The following is a 23,613-nucleotide window of genomic DNA, read 5'->3' on the forward strand; positions in this document are numbered from 1 at the left end:
TCTTCCCAGTTACCCTCAGATGTCTAGAAACAGGCCCCTGCAGTTCCATCGCACATAAAAAGTTCAGAGAATCCGGTGCGAACTGGGCAAAGTTTAAGGAAAAATTAAAACTCTCCTACTCAACAATCATTCACTTAGGTATCGATGAATCTTGAGTCTGCCCGAAGTGCCATTCCCCAGGCATCTTGTGGTATTTCTAATCTGAGGAGGCCTTGGTGGACTGAAGTATGCAGGCTTGCACGGCAAACACAAAATAAGGCCTGGGGTGTTCTTCGTAGATAAGCCACTGCCCAAAACCTAATTGCTTTTAAGCGCCCCAAAGCCATGGGAAAGCGCATCCGCAAAGAAGCCAAAAGAAACTGCTGAAGGTCATCATCCATTAATTCTTACTCCGACACAGCCAAGGATACGAAACCTCCACACGGACACAACTGACACTCTTCTTTTCCTCTTTAATAAAATTTGGTCTCTTGGACGCTTTCCGCGGGCGTGGAGAGTCAATCGTTGTGCCAATTCTGAAGGAAGGCAAGGATTCTTCCTCTCCATCTAGTTATCGTCCCATTGCCCTTGCCAGCTGCCTAAGCAAGTTGCTTGAAAGATGATTAATATCCGACGCAATATCACGGAATCCTAGATAGCTGCCAGGCTGGATTTTGGTTGGGCAGATGCACGTTTGACCAGTTGGTGGCCTTGGAGACGTACATCAAGAATGCTTTTGTTCACATGCAGCACTGCATGTCTATTTTCTTCGATATAGAAAAAGCGTGTGACATGGCTTGGCGTTACGGTATCCTGCATGAACTGAAGTCATACGGTGTATCAGGAAACATGCTGAATAAACTAGAAAGGTACCTGTCTGAGCGCAACTTCCGAGTAAGAGCTGGTGCAGCAGCTGGTGCAGCGGGGTACTCAGCTGTACACTATTTATTATTAAGATTAAGACTCTTCAAAAGGCACTGCCGCCAACTATTTTTTACTATATATATGTAGATGATATTGTCACGAAGCCAAAGCATGGTTCGGGGCAATATACATATCAGTTTTAAGTCCTGTAACCTATCGATATGTGAGCGGCAGGTCCAACTGGGTGTGAACAGGCTTGCCAAGCGGGCTGATGAGAGTGGCTTTAAGGTGAATCCCGGAAAAACCACCTATGTTTTGTTCTCGAAGCAGCGTGGTATAAGGCTTGACCCTGATATTCTGAATGGTGCGGCCATTCCGGTAAAAAAGAAACATATTCTTTGGTGTTGTGCTGGACAACATGCTTACGTTTATTCCGCACATTAAACAACTAAAGAATAAATGCATCAGGGCGATTAACATACTGAAAATCTTGTCCCACCAGTCCTATGGAGCAGATGAAACATGCCTTCTGTGTCTCTTCAACAGCTTGGTGAGGTCGCGCCTAGACTATGGCAGTGTCGTATATGGATCCGCCACTGAAACAGCCTTAGAAATGTTGGATCCAGTCCTCCACACAGTGCTCTGGCTTGCGTCCGGTGCCTTTCGTTCAAATCTCATCCGAAGCCTATATGTTGAGTGTGACCAGTGGTGCTTAGAGCACCAGCGGATGTATACAGCAGTAACATATGCTCTCACGACAGCATCGTTGACTAATCATCCATGTAATTCTGATTGATTGATTGATTGATTGTAGATTTAACGCGCCCACTCAACGCAGCCGATGAGGCGCGCCGTAGTGGAGGGCTCCGGATTAATTTTGACCACCTGGGGATCCTTAGCGTACGCCGAAATCTCGTACACACGGGCGTTTTTGCTTTTCGCCTCCATGAGACCCGCCGCGGTGGCTCAGTGGCTAAGGCGTTGCGCTGCTGAGCACGACGTCGCGGGTTCGATTCCCGGCCGCGGCGGCCGCTTTTCTGATGGAGGCGAAAAGCAAAAACGCCCGTGTGTACGAGATTTCGGCGCACGTTAAAGATCCCCAGGTGGTCAAAATTAATCCGGAGCCCTCCACTACGGCGCGCCTCATCGCCTGCGTTGCGTCGGCGCGTTAAACCCTACAATTAATCAATCAATCAATGCGCCTCCATGAGAAAAGCGGCCGCCGCGGCCGGGAATCTAACCCGCGACCTCGTGCTCAGCAGCGCAACGCCTTAGACACTGAGCCACCGCGGCGGGTATTCATGTAATTCTATCACCACTGACATGTCGGCTAGCAATCTCTTTTCTAACCATCCTTCTATCACCAAGCCATTCCCCTTAAGAACGGTAATGCCGGCACAGGAACTTGGGGTCTTATATAATGACTAATCGAAGACTGCTCCCACTGACCTCGTTGCTGCTTGGGATCTGCGTCCAGTGTGTTGTGATGTATCTTTTAGACAAATCAGCAAAAGAAACGCAACAAGAGAACCTATTTTACAGCATTTTTTACACTTACAACAAACGTACCCTTACTCAACTTTCTACACAGATGCTTCGAAGTCCGCTTCTGCTGTCTCATGCGCTGCAAATGGTCCCAATTTCACTAGTACAAAGACACTGAATGCAAACTGCAGCATGTTTACAGCAGAAGCATATGAAACTTTAATTACGGTAGAGTACATCACAGACAGAAATATACAAGTCTGTTATCTTTGCAGATTCTCTCAGTGTCGTCACGGCAGTACATTTGGGAAAACCAAGTAAAAACCCTGTATTAAACCAGCTCATCAGGAAGATAATGGCGGCTTATGCTCCAGATATGACGATAGTAATGTGCTGAGCTCCGGGGCACAGCAGCATACGGGGTAACGAAATCGCCGACCGCTTTGCCGCAGCAGCTGCTCTTCGCAATGGCATGGATGGACTTCTGGTTCTATATGTGGACATGAAACCAGCTTTACGACGGAGACTTCGTGAAATGTGGCAGCAGGAATGGAACAAAGAATCCAAGACCAAATTACCTTACCTCCAAATTACCTCCAGCACCAATTTTACCTTATATAGGTAAATATTTCGCCGAGAAACAAGATAGATTCACAGAGGTAGCCATTTGTAGATTGCGAATGGGCCACACACACGCCACACTCGTATATCTTTTGAATGGCACACTCCACCAGTTGGTGAGAAGTGTGGGGAACGGCTCTCCGTTCTCCACGCGTTAACTGAGTGTACGTTCATGAATGATGCCAGAAACTCTACACACACAATATTCCACTACACCCTTCACTGTTCTTAGGAGACGAACCAATGTTCTCTTACAAATGTCTTTTAACCTGTCATGCATATGCAAATTTCTTAAAACTTATTTCTTACAGGACGTAACTTCAGACCTCAGACTCTCTCCTATTTCAGGGAGGTTCTGAAGCCTCTCTCGTGCGCACTTGGAGTCTGGTTGCGCAGCATGCTCTGAGGCTCCAGGCGCCGTCATGTATCAATCATTGTTCCTTTCATCCACCATTATAAGCATTTTTATGTTTTATTCTTGGACAATGCCTTACCCATGCTCATTTCATCCACATTTTTGCACAAACACAACATAGAAGGACCACCTAACAGAGTCTTGGCGCTCTTTGGTCGCAGATACCCTTGCGCCTTTCAACACAAACATACAAGTACAAGTACTTGCCTTTCTATTGTTAACGCCTATTTGTTGTTTCTAAGTAATGGGCACGATTTTATAAAACAATATATTTGTTCCGTCATATCCGTGCCACCTTTTCGTAGCTACTGCGGCAACACCTGACATAGCAGGCAATCACACATTTACACCGCACGCTCGACCGCCAAATGTCTGCTCTGGGCAAATATTGGGCCGCAGACGATCATCCCTGTCCATCTTTGACGTAAGGGAGAAAAAAGGCCGCGCTACCCGGGAAATACAAGCACGCGCCCATAGCGCACAGCGAAAGTTGAAAACGGTGGTTGGCTGCAGCCGTCGCTGCCACATCCAGGTAGGAGGCCTTGAGGCTGGCCCTTCCCACCTGCTCTCCCGACGGCGCTTCCAACGGCGTCGATCTCCGCGGAACAGGCATTTATTTGTTCCAAGCAGACGGTCAAGCCGCCGCCACTCGGCATCGTTTGCCACTTTTACGGCTTCTTCACTCGTTTTTCACGGTGTGGAGTGATGAAATGACCGAACACGTCAGCATAAGGCTCTGAATAAGACTGCTCGGAGCAGGCTTATTCAGTCTTATTCGCTGTCTTATAAGTTTCCGGAAGGTGTCTTACAGGCTCAGAATAAGACTGCCAGTGAGATTAGACTGCGAACAAGGCTGTCTTATTGGGCTTTGAGCAAGCGGGCCCTGGTGCCACTTTTGTGCGCCGCCCAGAAGGGGAGGCTGCTTGACGTGCGCTCACGCCCTGGCCACCGTGCGTGCAGGTGCTGGCGCGGGAGCTGGTGCAGAGGCACGAGCTGGCCTACACGGGCCGGGAGTTCGACAACCTGGTGCTGCGCAACCCGGGCCTGTACCACTGGCGCCAAGGCGGGGAGAGTCACGTCAACGACCCCCTCAGCGTCGCCACCCTGCAGGAGGCCGCCAGGTACGGCGCATGCTTCGAGCACAGGGTCTGTGTTCAACATTTTCTCCAGTTTCAACAGTTTGAACAGTTTGGAGCGATTCACAAGACATTCCGCCACCTATGCGGGTGGCATGCCCATGTTCTTGAAGCTTCAGAATAAGGTTCCCTGGCTCAGGTACATTTTTTCGACATTTGCTTCCAATTTTGAAGAATAATGAATGGCATGCATTCAGGTATGGTGTGTCAAGCTGCATCAAAGCAGGCTGCATATTATCAGCAACGTGAAATGCTTGCCAACAAATCTGACGTTTGACAGTGGGCTATCGACTAGATATCGACTATCGACTAGCTTTTGCTTTCTATCTGCCTATAACAAACTTGAACATGTGACTGAATATGGTTCAGTCGATATACCCAGTAGTTTGCTGTAGCTAAGCCCATGCCGAGCAAATCTTTAGGGATGTGGGGACAAAGATATTTTTGTTTCAAAATGACTGCAAACTGAATTATGATTTTGTTCGTATTTATGCGAATTCAAGTGAATATTTCGCAATTGTTAATATAAAACTCAGATTTACAGTTACAGTTAATTGAGCATGCTTCTGTAACAACTTCTTCATCGTAAAAAGCGCGACGAAGGACACATAAAGAGACAGTTACACACCTCTTGTTGTCTTGTGCTTTTCGCCATGTCGAAGTTGTATCACCAACTAGCCGTTCTGTTCTGTAACAAGCCTGTTCTGTGTGTTCTGTACAGCCTGTTCTGTAAATGTTCTGTAACAAGCCTGTTGAAAAATACTCACTGAAAGGGCTTGCCAAATTTTGTAGGGCACAAAAGAAAAATCCATCCTGCTGCTCGTGCAGTGCAGTTTTAAGGTGACGTGTGGCATCACCTGGCATCACTGGCGACATAGTCTCCCTGATGGAGATAAAGAGACGTACAGCAATTTCTGATGTTACTTCATTGAAAAACCCTCAAAATTCAGTTGGAAAGAAGCAAATGCATGTTATATTGTATTAATATAATTTACATAACAGGTATAAATGTCTGTTTATTGAAACCCTATGGAATATACTTGAAAATGTTTTATACTGGGAATTCGCTAATAAAAGCCTACATGCATCAGCTGCTTGCGACGCTGACACGCACAAATCACATAGTACCCAGGAAGAATTAAAACGAACAGAGCCATAGGTGCATTTGCGTATCTGCATCCCACTTGGCATGGGACCGCTGCGAAAAAATGACGTGTATTCAACAAAATGGAATGAGTTTCTTTTCGTAGCTCAGCTAGCCTTCTGGTGTCACATAAGTGTGCAAATACATCAGAAAATACACGGATCATCCCACTTATATGCACACTGCCATTGTACGTAGCCAGGCCGCTATTATATAGAGAAAACGCTAAGATGAAAACACAAGTAACTTAAATATTTATGCTACACAGTAACAATAAACGGATGGAAACACACCAGCCACGATTCGGAGACTTACACCTGCAGTTTTATTGAGATGACTCTCAGATATCTCAAACCTATGGCCCTGTACAACTTGTAGTTCGTGTTTCTGCCACAGTAGGTGTCCAAGGAAGCGAGTTCAACTGGAGCTTGTGTAAAATATTTTCGCTGAGACAGATAACTGCACGAGCATACCTAACTACGTACGCTGGAATGTAGTTACACGAACATAACGTACAACTCTATCAGCTTTGAAGTAATCTCCATTATTCCAAACGGTCCTTTTTTATCGGCACTACGAGTGCAAGAGTAACCATTTGTGGGAAATTATAGCTCCCATTGTGTGATCTACCATGTCCGTGACCATGGCTATGGCGAGTGATACACGAATAAACAACAAGCTAGGAAGCTTCCTCACGCACATCTACATTACAAAATATTTGTTTAAGTGCATTTTTATCAGGCGCCATTTTTTAGCCTATTGAATGAACACTCATAATAGTAAGGGAGAGTTTTGCTGCGCAGTTGCATTTTCAAATACCTGTATCTACAAAGCTGAATCTTTGGCCTCTTGAAGCCGTATATCCTGAGTGTCGCAATATACCCAAGAATGTTTTGCTGTGATTCCACATACGTGATTCCATACACAGACAGACATTGAATCACTTCGTGGCGCCAACAAGGCACTGTGGCGAAATTTGCTTATACAGGCACTGCGAAAGTTACGTTGTCGATGTTCTCTTCACTATAGGCTGTCCGCCAGCTGCTGGGTTATGCCAGCTATGCCCTGACTGAGACCTAACTTTGAACAAATCAACGCCATCAAAGTGTTCTTGGCACCATGGTGACGCCGCCACGTCATGTTATGCTCTCGCGTGGGCCTGGGCTCCACAGAACAGGAGGTTCTTCATTGGTTGAGCGATCGTGCCTTCTCTCACATCGCCTCCAGAAAACGGTGCACACGCACATGCACTCCTCTCTTTATTCTCTTAAGTGGGCTCGCGGGTCTTTGTACTTTTATCTTTCATTTGGGCAGTGCCACTGGTGTTTATTAGAAGTCGTTGCAAAATCGTCTTCATAGAGCCCCGCTTGTATACAACTGGTTCTGTTGTGATGAATCTCTTTCTTGTCTCCCTTGTGAATTTTTTTTTCATATTATTAGAGCACCGTCTGGCTGTTTTGTACTGCATTGGAGCGGAATAGCGGCTATTCATTCTTTCTTGTGCTGATAATCGTACTGCCCTGAATGCGATGCTACGGGTCGTCGCCTGCTCGCACAACAGAGAGATTACCTCCAAATTGCCTGCAAGAGGATGCTGAACATCATGGCGCCACCATACTAGCACTCGAGGCTCACAGCTTTACTGACAGTGTTGTATTTCTATTGGGGTGATAAGATAATAATTTCGTGGCGATAAGATCACCACGAGATAAGATAATAATTTCTTATCTCGTGGTGACTTCCACCACAAGTTTGTCATTATTACTATAATGGAAGTTTTCTTTTGTGGCACAGCAAAATTCTGCAAAGCCTTTGAAATGAGCCTGTCGTATTTTTATGGGCTAGTTACTGAAGTATGTGTGAGAAATTGTCAATGGAGTGTTTTCATTGGAAATAGTGAAATTTCCAATGAAAAAACTCCAATGAAAACACTTTGATCTCAAAATATTTGCCTAACACTTTTGTCACCGCGCCTATTCCCATCGATAGTGTGCTATCGATGAATATAAATTCAAATTTTGGCGTTCTCCGAGCACTTCTGGACCGCTAACGCCATTCAAATGGTAAACAAGGAAGTATTTTATCAGTTTCACTTTCGAGTTTCGTTTTCCCCCGCGTGGGGGATTTTTAAATGTCCACCGGCGGGGAGACGAGCTCACGTGGTTTCGGTTATGGCGTCGCCACCGCCCGCCAATGCTTGGCGCTAACGGCGAACTGAGATTGCATCTGTGCGTGATGGTAGCAGCAGAGACACAGAGGACGAATTCCATTCGTCACTTTCACTTTCCTACGGTGAGTGAAAGTGCGTCAAGTCGGCGCGGACCATCACCAAGTGTGAGCCCTTGAGTTTCGTTTTCTTCTCCGGTCGCACTATCGCGGGCGCACGCTGTTGTAAATAGATGCGGCCCTGTTTTAAAGGCCACAGCTCTTATCTTCAGCGTGTCGACAAAGTTCGGGCGAGACCGTTTGGCGCCAGCTGCACAGAGAGCTTAGTTTTCTCCACGCAGACGGCCTGTTGTTGACCTTGGCGTAGCGCTCCGGAGCAGCGCGCGGCTGTTTGTTGATATTTTTGAATGTAAATAACTTTTGTACTTACACCGCTCATATTGGCAGTATTATTCTACAAGCTTTTTATGGTGAAATTGTATGTTTCAAATTGGTTTTGTCTACCATGTGCGAAGTAGTATTGAGGTTATCATTTTTTCTTTATTTTTTTTGTTTTCACAATTTTTTGATAAAATGTCTAATGCGTCTGTTGTTTGAGATGATTACTGTTGGAAAGCCCCATGCTTCCTTTATCATATCATAACCTACTTAACCGGTAGGCACTAGTGTTATTTAACTGTACGTATGTAATAACTTTTGTGCTTACAGAGCTCATTTTTGCAGTAATATTTTATTAGGCCCTTGTGTTGAAATTGAATATTTCAGAATTTTTTTATAAGTACCCTGTACAAAGTGGCATTGATGTTTTCACCAGTGTGCTACTCTTTCTGTTACTTTTCTTTGTTAATTTTTTAATAAAATTGGTATTACATCTGTTGTTTGAAGTTAGTGCTCTTAGAAAGCTCCATTCTTTCTCTATTATTTCGTATCTTACACTTCAGCATCGCTCATTGTCTGTGGCAAGAAAGGAATATTTCCAGGTAGGCCCAGAAACAACTGATTTTTCCGCGGTCACGGAAGTGTTAATTTTATCGGACTGCTTGAATGAAACCTTGTCCCCTTTGTGTTCGCTTGGAGAGGAAAAAGCCCTCATTTGGGGGAGGAGTTTGTCGAGCCCTGCAAGAGGCGGCAGTGCTTGAAGCTGAGCCGGCAACCTGCTGGTCCAACTGTGGAGTGCAGTGACCCGCTGGGTTTCCTCGGTGCCCTTTGCAGCTCCAACAGCAAGGACGCGTACGCGCGCTACGTGGAGAGCGCCATGAAGAGCATCCGGCAGTGCACGCTCCGCGGGCAGCTTGAGTTCAACTGGGCCAAGACGCCCATCGACATCTCGCAGGTGAGCGCTCCAAGGGGACTGGCCAGGTGGAATGGGAAGGCAGTGTGTCCCCTTTCCCCTGTTTCGAGGCAGCGAATGCGAGTGTGTTTTCTCGACTCTGATGAGGCGAGAATACCCCAGTGTCCTTACATGCACTGATCACGATCAAATACTGGAGTGGAGAGGGATTCAGCGTGCAGGGGTAAGGGCAATGGTGACTGCTGGTGGTGGTGCAGTAACGCCTAACCAGGGAACTCCTTGCATAACAAATGTCGGTCAGTTTTTGTTACCTGCACCAGATTGAAGACAGAAATACTCGCATCTGTGTTTTACTGTTTTCTATGACGTATATTAGCTGGTCTTTAGCAAGAACGATGATACTGTTGCTGTGTTTGCCGCAAAATAATTGCCAGTAGCAGGAAGAAAAATCTTCCTTGCTATGCACACGATTTGGTTGTTCTCTGAAACGACCAACCTGTGAATGAAGGAAGCTCACTCTAACACAAGACTTGAAGGTAGCGAGGCTGTACACAACCTTCACGACCGTGATGTTTAAGTCCACGATTGCAACCGTTTTGCTTCTTCTTCGCTGCCGCAAAGACACTTGCTCCATCATTGTTGCTATAAGTGTGGGCTTCTTTCATCTTTTGGAGGTGATAATCATTGGAGGGGCGTACACTCGTCTCTCGTGTCTCCCGACATGTGTCTCTCATCCCGAGCTAATGTTGCCACAATTATGATGAGCGCTGGAGTCTTTCTCGTTCCGACCAAGTGTTGCCGCAGTACAGGCTGGGGTTTATGGGCCCACTTGCCCCGCATTCGTGAACGTGGGCGGGTCGCAGTAAGTACCCTCCAGGCGAGCGACGGCCCGCATCCTGCTGCTGGTGGAGCTGCTGTGCTCGTCGGTGTTTATGGGCCGTCCCAGCACAGTGTTGCCCACCGAGCCTGGGTCGGTGGGCAATCTTGGCCGATCTCCCTAAGTGGCTGTGCCTGGCCTGACAAACGTGCACAGAGGACGCTGGGCGGTCATCGCGAAGCATGCACACACGAGTGCTCGGCATTTTGCCTGGTTTCGTTAACTGCTGGGCAGTCGCCGCACTCTTGGCCAATGCCTGGCTAGGCGGTCATTGCGAGGCACGCACACCTTGGTTTTGTTAACTGCCGCGAGGCCCATGCTCACGTGCACGTGCTCGGCAAATGCTTGGCCTTCTTTTTAAAGCGAAGCTTTAGCGTCCTCACTGATATGCCATTGTAAGCCAATACGCCCTGCAGGGAAGCCAACTTTCTCTGGCGAGGATGATGAAGGATCGGGGGTCAAGTCAAAGAAAAAAACACTTCCTATAGCGGGAATAAAACCTGGGTCCCTCGTGTTAAGACGCCGGTGTCTATGCGATTGCTCCACTTCGACATGGCCAGAGCGACTTGGAAAACTCAGACGAGCACCAAGGAATCCAACACGAGAAGAATTGCGTGGCTCTGCGTGCCGTAAGGCTCTTAGCCACAAAACATTACGCCTAACTTCCCATTTTAAGGTTTAGGACTTTAGGGCTAACGTCACACCTTGGTGTTTATGGCCCTAACCACATAAACTTGAAATCACGCGCGTCGTTCGGCGGCACCGCGCGGACACGCAGGAGTGGGCGAGTAACCGCATGAGAGCGACAAAATCACGCATCAGGCGCTGCGTCAACGTGAGTTTGTGGACACGTTTGTATGAACTCTGCCATCCTTTTAAAGTTATTTTTGACCACTTAGCAGTTATTTTCGATTGCTTGCATGGAGTAATTGCTTGCATGCAGATTGCTTGCATGCAGATTTGCCATAAAAATATACTTGTCTTACTTTATTCATTGCTACAAATGCTCGCGGGCCAGTCTTGAATTCCTGAAAAGTGTATTTCAAGTTATCACTGTCAAATCTGAACAAAATATGAGATTTTGATAAACAAAAACGCACTTCGAACAATTTATTTTTTTGCAACTTGGTGCCCTGCCTTGAGTATGTGTGGACTAGTTCATAAACGTAAGCAAAAGAAATTTTACTGCTGTCTTGCTACTGAGGTTAGAGTCAAACGTCAATTAAAAGGCAAGGTACTGTGGCACCCATTGTTTACACTGTAAAAAAAGCTGATCAAACCCTCACCAGAAAAAAGATAGGAATCGTGGCAGCAGAAGCAGCCAAGCTCTCAACCTCTCGACCACGCCAGGAGGCCAAGAATGTAGCTAGGCTGTGTAACAATTTGGGCAGTGATAATGCTTGGTTCTTGCGCACCGATCTGAGATGCTATTATGCTGGTACTACAAGCGGTGTGACCAAAGCTCCCGCATTTGGGTCGATAAAAGCTATCGCACATCCCCAGTCTCCCCTACGCAAGCCATGTCAGCCGTAAATGGAGTGGGACGCGCCGCTGGAATTCTGGCGTTGGTAACGCTTGCCACGCGCCGATCTTGCAGGCAAGCCCGCTCGTGCTAATACTACAAACGACGTAGCCAAACCTCCCTTATTTAACTCACGAAGTATCACAAATCCCCGACCTCTGCGATGAAAGCCGAACAAGGCACGAATAAATCAGGAATAGCTTGCCTCGAGGCAGCCAATTACTGCAGGTTAAAAAGAAATAGATTGTTTTCTGCTGAAAGGAATGACCCTAAAGCACGAGACGGACAGGAAACTGTGACGCTGTTGCCCGCTTTCCGATGCCTTCTCATGCTGCGTCATCGCCGACATCAGGCGAGCATAGGTGCGTCAGCTCATTTTCTCCGTTGTTGCTTCCTTTTGGCAAGGCTTCACTCCCATGTTGTGCTGTTTTCTTGAGGTCCCACAGGTTGTTGTTATAACAGCTTCCAGAGTAGCCTGCTGCTGCGTACAGGTCTCCACTAAAACGCTTGATCCAGAGTTGAGCCAGCATGCCACTGGCTCAACTCTGCAGATCTCCAGTGATCTCCAATCATCTCGAGTGATCTCCAATGCATTGGGAATGCGACTGGGAGGGTAGACGCATGATTGCCAGCCTCTTCAATGCCCTCAGGAACGGGTCCTCGCCAAATAAGAAAGCCCTTGGCTTTTTTACTACTCTACTTCACTTTTTGCTTTCTTAGGGACCTCTGGGTCCCTTACTAGTAGAGGTGCATGTATGTTCGAAACACTTTGCGAATAGTGTTTGGTACTTGAGGAGGTTTACAGCGCAGTTTTACCGTTCCAAGTTTTCGAGTGTGGAAAATCTAGGAATAATCGAGCAATAAAAGTTGCTCTGTCAAATGGCATGCTTCACGACGGGGTGGCTGTTTTGCACGGCATTAAAGGAGCCATGAAGAGAAAATGCAAGTTTGTTTTATTCGAAAGACTTCGTGTTTTATAGTTCCCCCAGCGCTTGTCCGGAACAAACGATGCTTTATCGGTAGTCAACGCAGAACGTTAATAAGCCGTCTTTTTTCTTCACGAGTATGACCGGTGCAGCTTTTCGATGGCTGTTTAATGTCGTCGCTGAGCATGTCGTCGACTTGAGTTCGGATGTCTTCCCGCTCGTGTGAAGAGACGCGGTACGGTGACTGTCGGGTAGGTCGGTCTCCATATTCGGTTATTATTCGGTGCTTCGCTAGATGTGTCTGACGTAGCTTTGAGTTCGATGAAAAACACTCGCTGTAGCGACGCAGGGAAGCCAATAATTTGTTCCGTTGTTGTTGCGGCAGCGCCGGATTCACGTCGAAGGCATGCGGAATCTTGAAGGTGCCTTCGGGTGTGCGTTCAAAGTCGGCGACCGCGATCACGTGACTTCTTTCTTGGGTTTCTTCGAGGAGCGCAATTGCCGCGCCCTTGTTTAAATGCGGGTACTCTTCGGTGAAACTAGTGACCAAAACGGGGGATTGATGTTCCCTGAAGCGCGCAATGCCTCTTGCGACAGAGACACCGCGGGCGAGAAAGAACCTTTGATCACTCTACGATAGCGTCGACGTCCGGAGCAGAATTTTTACAGCAGACGGTGATCATCAAGCTTGCGTGGGGTGGCAGGGTGACATGATCATCGGCAATCCTTCCTTACAGCAGCACGATCGTCGGGGTTCTGTTCCCGAGTCATGGAGTGATCGGTGGAAAAAGTTATTGACTTGGTCTGCAGATCGATTATTGCACCGTTGTCCATCAAAAAGCCCATTCCAAGAATTACGTCGTAGGTGCAGTTGGGTAAAATGACGAACGCAGCAGGGTACGTGGTGCCGTCTATGGTGACGCGTGATGTGCACGTTCCACTGGGCGTTACAAGGTGGCCTCCTGCTGTGCGTATGTGCGGACTGTCCGATCTGGTCGTAAAGTTGTTCATCTTAGACGTGAATGATCGGCTCATGACTTAGTAGTCAGCTCCTGTGTCTATGAGGGCACTACATCAATGCCGTCGATGGACAACTGGACGTCGGATGCCGTCTTCCACGAGTTCCGGGTGCGTCGTGGCGTCGTATCTCGGCGTGGGCGTCTTGAACGTTTAGCACTATGCGTCGTCGTTATCGTCGTTTTCTTAACGGCAGGCTTGGTCATGTCAGGTACGCGTCGTGCCGTGTCGTTGTCGTCGTGTTCGGGAGTCACGTCCTGGTTATATCGAGTCGTCGGGCTGAGGGCAAGTCGTGAATCATGGTCTTCGGCGAGTCGTTGCGTCGTTGGAGGGTTTTCATGTTTCCGCCATTGTGCAACTTCACCTCCAGAAGTTGCTGCTTCTAGTTTACCACGCGTGGGCTGGGGGACCTTCCACGTGCAAACTGCGGCGATTCAGCGACTGGTATTGGTAGAGCGACGGCGAACGGTTGAAACGGGCTGGTCCACGGCTCGTGTTGGACAGGTATTCTTCGATCTCAGATGGGCGCTCGCCGTGTCGGGGGCGTGGTGCGTCGAGGCAGAACCTTCTCAAACCGAGCCTCTTGTAGCGGCAGCGATGGTAGGTAGATGTTTGTTTGTTTATTGTTTATTCACAAAAACGATGTTCAATAGCGGTCTGTCTTGGTGCCAAGGCAAGAGGCGGCATTGAAAGCCACCTGACTGGGCCTTCGACACCAGACAGTACACGCAGCAGACAACATGAGCGCGACATACTTCAAACCAGATTGCTGGATCTCAAACGCTCAAAACACACTAAATCATCAAACATCAAACATTGCATCGAATCAATCATTATATCGAATAAAATATAAAATGTTCAAACGCATTGCAGATTATCAAGCGCATACAATAAAAAAACACATACAGAGTGTCAAACACGAGTGTCAAACACGATAAGGCAATATAAGTGAAAAAGAAATGACAGAATTTGTGGTCAACACATACATCACCAACATGTCACATAACCATTAAGGCCAAAAGAATTAAGGCCTGTTCCTTAAGGCCTGTTCTTTAGGACTGAAAAACAAAATATACAAAAAAGTCACGATTGTTCGAGGAAATAAGTTTTACAAAGTTTTCTGAAGGCAAGCAAGGAGGGAGAACTGTCTATTGTATCCAGAAATGCTGGATAACAATTCAGAAGGTTCGGAATTTGCCATTTTATTAATTGCATGCCGTATTTAGTTCTCGTCTTAATTTTGACAAAGCCTTTATTTCTGAAATTATATGGTGTCTCCGTGTTTGTATATGTGTCAAAGAACAGCTCACGATTTGCTTTGAATTCAAGAAAAACCATTTCCAGCAAACGCTGTTTGTACAACATTTCTATATGAAGGATCCGGTTCTGGGAAAAGTATGGAAATGTGTGATCATGACTAGATAGATTTTGAATGAATCGTATACCTTTTTTCTGCATTATATATAGTCGTTCCAAATTATACTTCGATGTAACCCCCCAGACTAATAAACAATATTGTATACGGGAATGCACTGTACTAAAATAAAGTTGCCGTTTTATTCGTATTGGTAACAACGTCCGAAATCTATTTAGCATACCAAGTGATTTAGCAATGATACCTTTTATAAAGTTCACGTGACTTGTCCACCGAAGATTTTCATGAAATAGTACCCCTGAAAACTTGTATTCTGAAGTCTGTTCTAGCGGGCATGATTTAAACGTTATAGATGTATTAAGATGAACTGGTTTATTAACGGCGGAGAAGACAATGTACTTGGTTTTCTTAGCATTCAATAAGAGCCTATTTGCGTCTAACCAGCAGGACAAATTTTGAAGCCATAGATTGACAGTAGGAATGAGAGAGGAAAGGTTATTAGACGTGAAAAAAACATTCGTATCATCGGCGTAAAGGACAATGTCTGAGGTCAGTGGGATGTTGACAATATCGTTTATATACAGTAAGAATAGTGTTGGTCCTAATATAGATCCTTGCGGAACTCCATAATTTATTAATTCCGTATCCGACTGCAGATTATTAATCACAACGAACTGTCTACGATTAGTCAGGTAGCTATGCAGTAACTGAAGTGGAACTCCTCTTATTCCATAGTACGGTAACTTTGCAAACAGTATTGGATGTTTAATAGAATCAAAAGCTTTGTTAAAATCTAAAAAGATACCTATTGTGTACAGTTGATTTTCTATATTAGTTGCAATTTTCTCTCTAATGCTTAATAATGCTGATTCAGTAGATTTACCTTGCCGAAACCCATACTGATATTCGGTTATTAGGTTGCGTTTACAAAGATGCTGAGTAATTCTAGTATTTATAACTTTCTCTGCTATTTTGGAAAAAAGGGGAAGTACTGATATTGGTCTGTAGTTATAAATACAGTCAAGAGCACCACCTTTATGTAAAACGGAAACCTTGGCAATTTTCATTTTATCCGGAAATATTCCTGTGAACAAAATCGTATTCATTAGGTGGCAAACTACGTCGCATAGCAAATCTGAGACCGCTTTAATTGGAGCCACTTTAATGCCATCGAAACCACACGAAACATTACTTTTTAGGCTGTTAATTATACCAACAATTTCAACTTGGGTAACCGGGTAAAGAAATAAGGTCTGTGGCAGATTATGCTCTATATACGTTTCAAAATCCACACAAGTGGTCACCTCCGACGCTCCAAAAGTCAAAAAGTGGCGGTTGAACTCGTTAGCAAGGGCATTATCAGTTAATATCTGCCCATCTATTTTAATTTCCTTAGGAGCGGCAGTTCGTGTTTTCCGTAGTAGATCTTTGATAGTGCGCCAAGTTTTCTGAGGGTCAAAATATATCTCGGCAAATTTATTAGCGTAGTAAGTAATACGGGACTTTTTAATATCAGAGCTCAGCCTATTTCTGATCTTTTTGTACTCCATAAGCATTCTCAGGTCCCTGTTTCCTATGAATTTATGAAAGAGTTTATTTTTTTCTTTTATTCGACGCAAAAGTGCATTGGTTATCCAGGGTTTTCTTGCTTTCTTACTCTTCTTAATTATTTTGGTCGGAAACGCACGATCGTATGCTCCAATAATTTTATCAAAAAATGCACCATAGATAGCGTTGGGATCAGTTTCTTGCATAATTCTACCCCAATCTATAGACGATACAAGCTGTCGAAAATTATTAATACAACTCGTTGTTATAGGCCTAATGCTATAACTTGTCGCTATAGGTTTAACCCTGTGCACCGAGTGTTTCGGAATAAGGCAATAAAGAGACATATGGTCACTGATAGCCGTAGTAAGTACACCAGCATTAACATCGCTTTTATCAAGATTTGTGAGACACAAGTCAATCAGACTCTCAGAAGTGGCTGTTATGCGTGTGGGAACATCAATAAGATTTGAAAAACCGTTTAGTGATAGAATATCTAGAAAGTCTCTAACTGAATCAGTTTGGTTTAAAATGTTTATATTTAAATCACCTAGAATAATTACTGGCGATTTAAAAGATGAAAAATATTCCAACATTGGCTCAAAAAAGTTGTGAAATTCTTCTAAGGATCCAGAGGGCGGGCGGTAAATCACTCCTAGCGTGAATACGTTAGCTGTAATAAAGAGGGACTCAAAATGCGGATTAATAACAGAGTATTCGGGCATAACATTATACGAAAATTTATTTTTAACATAAAGGGCCACGCCACCACCCCTCCTATCTTTTCTACACAACGCCTCGCAATTGTAGCCATCGAACTGTACGATATCAGAGTCACCGCTAAACCACGTTTCACAAAAAGCCAGCACATCAAAATTATAGTCTACAGAAGATAAAAAGGAGTCCAGTTCTTCTTCTTTATTCCGTAAGCTCTGCGCATTTAAATGATAATAAGAAAAAAAACCTGATTGTTTCTGTTGCGTAGATACAACATTACAGAAAGATGCAATATCATGATAGCAGCAGGAATTCTTTGCGACAGGCATTGGAAATTCCTATCGCATTTTAGATCGGACGCTTAAACTGCCTAAACAAGTTTTTCGAGATCACGTTCATCATGGATACGAATGACAGCATCGCCCTCGTCCTTACGGACCAGCACGTGCCCATTCTTTTGCCACACAAAGCGGTAGCATTTTTCTTCCGCCTTCATTCGCGCAAGCCACAGGAGATGTTTGTTGGAAGCAGTCAGGTTATCGAAGATACGCATGTCAGGCTTTTTTAGTTTAAGGGCCGAGCGGCTCTCTAACCACGCTTTCTTAAGAGTGGTTAAATGAAACCGCGCAATTACAACAGACTCTTTACCGGCACGTGCTGGTAGTCGGTGAAGGGCGTCAACGTCAGAGCTCGTTATCTCGGGCAGTTCCAGTGTTCGCGCCAAGTCTTTCATTTTTTCCAGCAAGTTTTCATTCTCAGTTCTTTCGATGCCGTGAATTTCAATGTTCTGGCGCCGGCTGTACTGCTCGAGGTCATTGAGCTGACGCTTCATCTGCGCAACCACCGGCGAGGTGCCTGATTCAATGCGTTCTACCCTCTTCTTCAAAGAAGCAATATCGTTTTCCTGTTTGTCAAGTTTTTCCATTATTTTGTCGTGCAGATCAGAGAGGTGAGCGATTGACGATTCAATACCGGTCACTTTCGTGATCAGTTCGGAAAGAGCATCTACTTTTGCGACAAGCGGAATGAGCATGGAAAACTTATCGTTAAGTTCAATTAGTTTTTGCTCAATGTTCGAGGCGTTCGATTCACTAGGAACAGATGCGCCTCTGTTACTAGCCGTTAGACAGGTTGCACAATTCCAAGCAGCTTTGACGGAGTCCTTCTGTTTGCGGAATTTAGACATGCTAAGGCCAGAACAATCTCCAACGTGGTAAGGGTAATTGCAGGAAACACATGTTATGAACGTGTCACCCTTGGACACTTGGCCATGACATTTAAGGCACTCTATCAAGCTTTCCTCAGACATCGCTGAGAAAAAAAAAACGACAGCGGCAACAACAACAGCAGCAGCAGCAGCAGCAGCAACGGTAGCAGAAGAAGAACTAACTTATAGTACAGTGGAGCAAAAAGCAACCAACCTGCAAGGTAGTTGGGCAAAATTAAGCGGTGCTGAAGCGTGCGCCCGTTGCCGCTGCTGCGTGCGAAATGCCAGGGCCTCGGAGAAGCGTTCCTTTATAGGCTCCCAGCGTCCATCGCCGATAGTCGTCGTGCCGGCAGCTTCTTATCCAGTCGGTAGATTAGGCGTCGGCGATAGAGTAGTCGATGGCTCTGCAAGGTAGTTGGGCAAAATTAAGCGGTGCTGAAGCGTGCGCCCGTGGCCGCTGCTGCGTGCGAAATCGGCCTCTCCGCAGTGGTAGCAGTGGTCGGCCTCTCCGCAGTGGTAGCACAGCGGACAATTGTCGGGCGTTCGCCACACGTCGGTCTTCCTAGTCGGGCCGGCGACAGGGGATACCTAGTAACGATAGGGCGCAGGTGGACGAGGGCGATGGTCAGCAGCCGCGTAGGCCATCGCTTGCGGCTCGCGGGGTGCTTCTGGCGTCCTTGAAGTTCCCAGCGCTTGCTGCACCTCTTCTCTAATGACGTCGGTACGAGAAGCGACTTGGGGTATCGGCGGCGTTGGAAGATGTTTCCGGAACTCGACCCTTACTATTGCGCGGATAGTCTCGCGTAGGCTATCTGCCGGAATCTTCGTGCTGTTTTGACGTAGTTCGCATTGGCCGCGCCGACAAAGTTGCGGTCGTACTGCGGGCCTTTTCAATCGTGCTGGCTTCGGTCACGAATTCGGCGACGGTTTTGGGCGGATTGCGGGCAAGTCCAGCAAACAGTTCTTCCTTCACGCCGCGCATTAGGAGCCGTAACTTCTCTTCTTCCGCCATGTAAGGGTGAGAACGCCTGAAAAGTCTCTTCATGCCTTCGTTAGGGTGTTGTGTCCGCGTCTGCAGCAACACTTCGGCCAGCTCTTTTCGCACAACCGTGGTGAACGTCGTTAAAAATTGCGTTCTGAATTCGTTCCAAGATTCTAGGGAGCTCTCAGTGTTCTCGAACCCGATCCGTGCTGAATCTTCAAGATAGAAGGACACCTGCCTCAGTGTCTCCGCGTCGTTTCATCGGTTAAACAGCCTGACCCGTTAGACTTGCTCCAACCAGTCTTCGGGATCCTCCGAAGGCGACCCATGGAGTAATGGGGGCTCCCTGGGTTGCTGAAGAACGAGGGCAGGATTGGTAGCGCTGGTCATAGTGCCTGCGTTGATCATGGGGGTGGTCACGACGTCTTCTAGAATTCTTCGCTTTATCCGGAAGCAGTCCAAACTCCGGCTGAAGACGTTGCTGTCGTAGGCTGACACGAGTAAGGCTTGCCTATCGGCTTGACTAGGGCTTAGGGTGCATTTACCCAGCTCCTACCAAATGTCACGAAGTCAAAGACGACGCAGTTATTTTCAAGGGAAACAAGTTTATTGGAGTGAACTTGTGCTCCCATAACAACTCAAAGGATGCACAGGCGGCGAAGCAGCAGTCAACAAAGGACGTGTGCAGGCGATCTCTGGCGATTCGAATGCCGCGACGTCTGCTCTGCAGGCTTTTATCTTTCGGCACGAGTGTTTATGGAACCGTCGATTTACATCCAGAACATTGTAGATCAAAGAAAAGTATTCTGGGCTAGTGACCTTAGGGCGAAACACTCTGCTTATTTGAATGAGATAGCCCGTGCGGCATAAAAATAAAGAATGGAAGACGCGCTTCGCTTGGGACACAGATAACAGAGCCGAGCGTGGCCGGGCAGTAAACAAACAATAAATAAAGAAACCCATACATCGTTCGCGGCAATATCGTCACTCAGCAAAGCCAATTCCGTGTTATGAGCAACAAGTAATCCTTCGAGCTCAACAGGCTTTACAGCGCTGTGGCAGTTCACATTTGAAGTAGTGAATACCGGTCTAAGCTTGTCGGATCACTTGTTTTTACTAATTTTGTATCGTGTGTTGCTTTCTTTGTCCCATGCTGAATTTGTCTACAAACAGTCTTGTTTTGGCCTGGCATTTTTCTGCTGACTGGAGGTTTACTGTAACCTGTTTCGGATTCCCCTTATCCTCTTGGAAAAATCCTATCATACAGATACAATTGTCCCTTTCAATTTTCTCGATGGACAAGTAGCTCAATGATAACCGCGCGGCCTCCTTCACCACGCCGGCCCAACCTGTAACACCTTTCAAAGCCTTCAACTCTGATTCCGTGTTTTGTTTGGAGCACAGCGTTTATCTCATCCGCTATTTCCTGGGCAGGTGATTCCTCGTCTTGTTCGTCTATACCATAGATTATAAGATGGTTTCTTCTGCTCCTGTTTTCCAAATCATCTGTTTTATTTAGAAGGTAAGCGACGTCTTTTTAATGCTGGTAATGGTTGATTTCAGATTATTAACTTCCATGTTTTGAAGGGTTTATGCTGGAAAGTTGAGTTTCCAGGCCAACAATTTGGTTCATCAGTTCGGTAATTTTTTATCGCTTTTATTTTGCCGGTTCCAAGTGTCCTTTATGGAAGATAGCATGCTGCTGTGGCCAACTGGCAGTTTTTCCAACATTTCGTTTTCTGCAGGCCCGTCGCCACATAAAGATTCACTTTGAAGCCGCACACATCACTTAGAAACTCTCTTACACTCAGTGGGCAAGGCAGTAGCACTGAAAAACGGGTGTCGCTTCTTAGCAGGAATGTAAGAACTAACCTGTATCGAGGACTAGAAGGGATTCAGGAGCGCTTTGCACAGTACGCTGCTGCCGAGCCCACTGGCTTGCCGGGTTGATGCGGGGCCCTTTCTAGAGAATTGAAGACCCGCGTGGTGTGGCGTTCCAGACTCGAGCACAGTAGTAGCGGTGACAGGCATGAAGTTGTAGTTGGTTAAACATTGGCTTGCACGTTTCGCGCATTGGCGATAATGCCTCCGAGATGGTCCTCAAACAATGGGTGCGCTTGCAGCCAGGCAGTGGTCGCCTGGATCGATGAGGAAAAGGGGTTCAGGAGCGTTTTTCCCAGTACGCTGCTGCCGAGCCCACGGTTGTTACAATCGTTACAACGCATACGCAATTTTCAGTCCAGACCTGGATATTCACCCACCTTTGCGAAAATGTAGCAGTGAGCCTCTCTACCAAATTGTGCTGTCATTGCACAGTGGCAGGCAGCATTCTTGTGTGTAACCTCCGTGGACATGCGGCGGGAGCGGTGAGGAAAGGCAGCTAAGCTGGGGAGGAGAGGGGGGGCACGCGCATGTTTTCCCGGTGGGTGAGTCCTGACCAGTTGGTGTCCCCCCCCCCCTCCCAGGTGGAGCCCGCCCAGGAGATCGTCAAGCGCTTTGTGACCGGCGCCATGAGCTTCGGGAGCATCTCGATCGAGGCGCACACCACGCTGGCCATCGCCATGAACCGGGTGCAGGGCAAGTCCAACACAGGCGAGGGGGGCGAGGACGCCGACCGCTGGGCCCTGCAGCACCCCGACAACAACAAGCGCTCCGCCATCAAGCAGGTCTCTCTTCTCGCACCCGCTTGCACGAGTGAACCAGTCTTTGAAATTCGTCAGTGTGCTCACTCTCCGTGGCGTTGCCCTGTCATTAGTCACGTGACGAGGGAAAGCGGGCTCACCGCATGGAAAACAAAAGCAGTAGTTTCGGCCTTCTGGCGTGCTTACTCCAAAGGAAAAATGAGAAGCAAAGCATTAGTTAGGCTGCCTTAGTCACTAATACTGCAAGCAAATGTTGCCATCTTCGCAGTGACACAGCCAGTGCCACATTTTTTTCAAATTGCGATAGCATGCCCGTTGGCATAAATGCTATGCTACAAGTATAGGTTAACTCCCGTTTCCACCCCATATCCACCGATGAAGGTCAGGGTGTCTGCCAGGGTGGAGGCCTGTGCCTCGAAGGTGTCGTGTTCTGGCCGCTTGCAATGAAGGGCACGTCCACAGCAAATGTTCTGTGTCGGTATCTTCGGCAGGAGCCGTGCAAAAGGGGCAGTTCTGGTCGAACGGGGCATGGTAGCGTGGCGGCCACTCCCGGATAATAGCGCTAGAGAGGGCTACACCAACACGAAGTCTTCGCAGCAAGACCTCCTCCCAGCTAGCGAGTCTGCTAGGGAGGTCCGTTCCACATGGTGGAATTAGAGCTCGTGTGGCGCGACGATCTTTTTCCTTTGTAAAAACTGTCCTGGGGTATCTAATGTCAGTAAAGGCAATGGTCGTGGAACAAATGCAGTGTGGCAGGCACCATCCACCGCAATGTGAGCGGGAAGCGTATTTCGCCGGACCCACGAGAGCCGCAGAGGGCAGGGGTAGGTATCCAGTATGTCATGAATGTTCCTCGAGATAGCCGAGTTGTTATTCACTCAACGTAAATCACGTATGGCCGCCGCGGAGTCCGTATAAATTTGAAAAGTAGTACCTTCAGGGGCTTGATGAAGAGCAGGATTTAGTGCTTGCAAGCCGTCCTGGATGGCCGTAAGCACAGCCAGCATGACGGCAGGGTGCGGTCTGTTTCGTAGAAGCACGTTTGACAGGCCTCTGGGTGGGAAGGATATTGTAGTGTTGTCGTCACCACGTAGTCCTTGGCCCCAGCGTCCACAAATGCCTGCACCACCTGGTGTTGAGACAGCCGCCAGTTTATGCGCGACCGCGAAAAGCGTATCAGTAAGTCCGTTGCATCGATTGTGAAGTCGCGTAAGTGGCCTGTTGTCGGTCACCTGGTGGTATAGCCAAAGTGGCCTGGTAACGACGCAGGCTGGAGATGTGGGTAGTTTCCTAACGCCGCTGCCTCAGCTGTAAAGGTGAGTTTATGCATGCGGGCGGACCGACGCTGATGGACAAGCTCATCCAAGGTGTTAACTTGAGCTACACCTTGAGCTACCCGCCTGAAGAGCGGGGATCGGTGTTATCCTAGGAAGGCAGGTAATTGCACGCATTGCGGCTCGGTTAATTGCCTCAAGTAGAGCCCACTCCGCCTGGTTCAGGTGTTGGAATTGTGCCTGGTAAACAAGCCGAGGCTGGAGTACAGACCGCGCCAATAGACGGGCCATTTTGGAACAGGAGCCACCAGACTTCTGTGAGATGCTTCGAATGAGTTGGAGCATCTGTCCCGCTTTTTTTGGCGAGCGTAACGTATCCACATAGATGCTGATCCAGACGCATACATTTCTAATCCCAGCACGCC

The 23,613-nt window shown here is 47.1% G+C and overlaps 1 protein-coding gene across 4 annotated transcripts in view; it reads left to right on the top strand.

Annotated features, from left to right (window-relative positions):
* Window positions 1–23,613, top strand: part of LOC144151392 (uncharacterized) — a 458,541-nt gene that overhangs the window by 210,148 nt on the left and 224,780 nt on the right. For all 4 annotated transcript variants that reach the window (XM_077682433.1, XM_077682432.1, XM_077682435.1 and 1 more), the window contains 3 exons: window positions 4,325–4,485; window positions 9,023–9,143; window positions 21,738–21,938. In XM_077682433.1, coding sequence (XP_077538559.1) covers window positions 4,325–4,485; window positions 9,023–9,143; window positions 21,738–21,938 — 483 coding nt within the window. The remainder of the gene's footprint in view (window positions 1–4,324; window positions 4,486–9,022; window positions 9,144–21,737; window positions 21,939–23,613) is intronic.

Source organism: Haemaphysalis longicornis, unplaced genomic scaffold (genome assembly GCF_048455015.1).
Source record: "Haemaphysalis longicornis isolate Haplotype H1 unplaced genomic scaffold, Haemaphysalis longicornis Haplotype H1 scaffold_9, whole genome shotgun sequence".
Taxonomy (NCBI): domain Eukaryota; kingdom Metazoa; phylum Arthropoda; class Arachnida; order Ixodida; family Ixodidae; genus Haemaphysalis; species Haemaphysalis longicornis.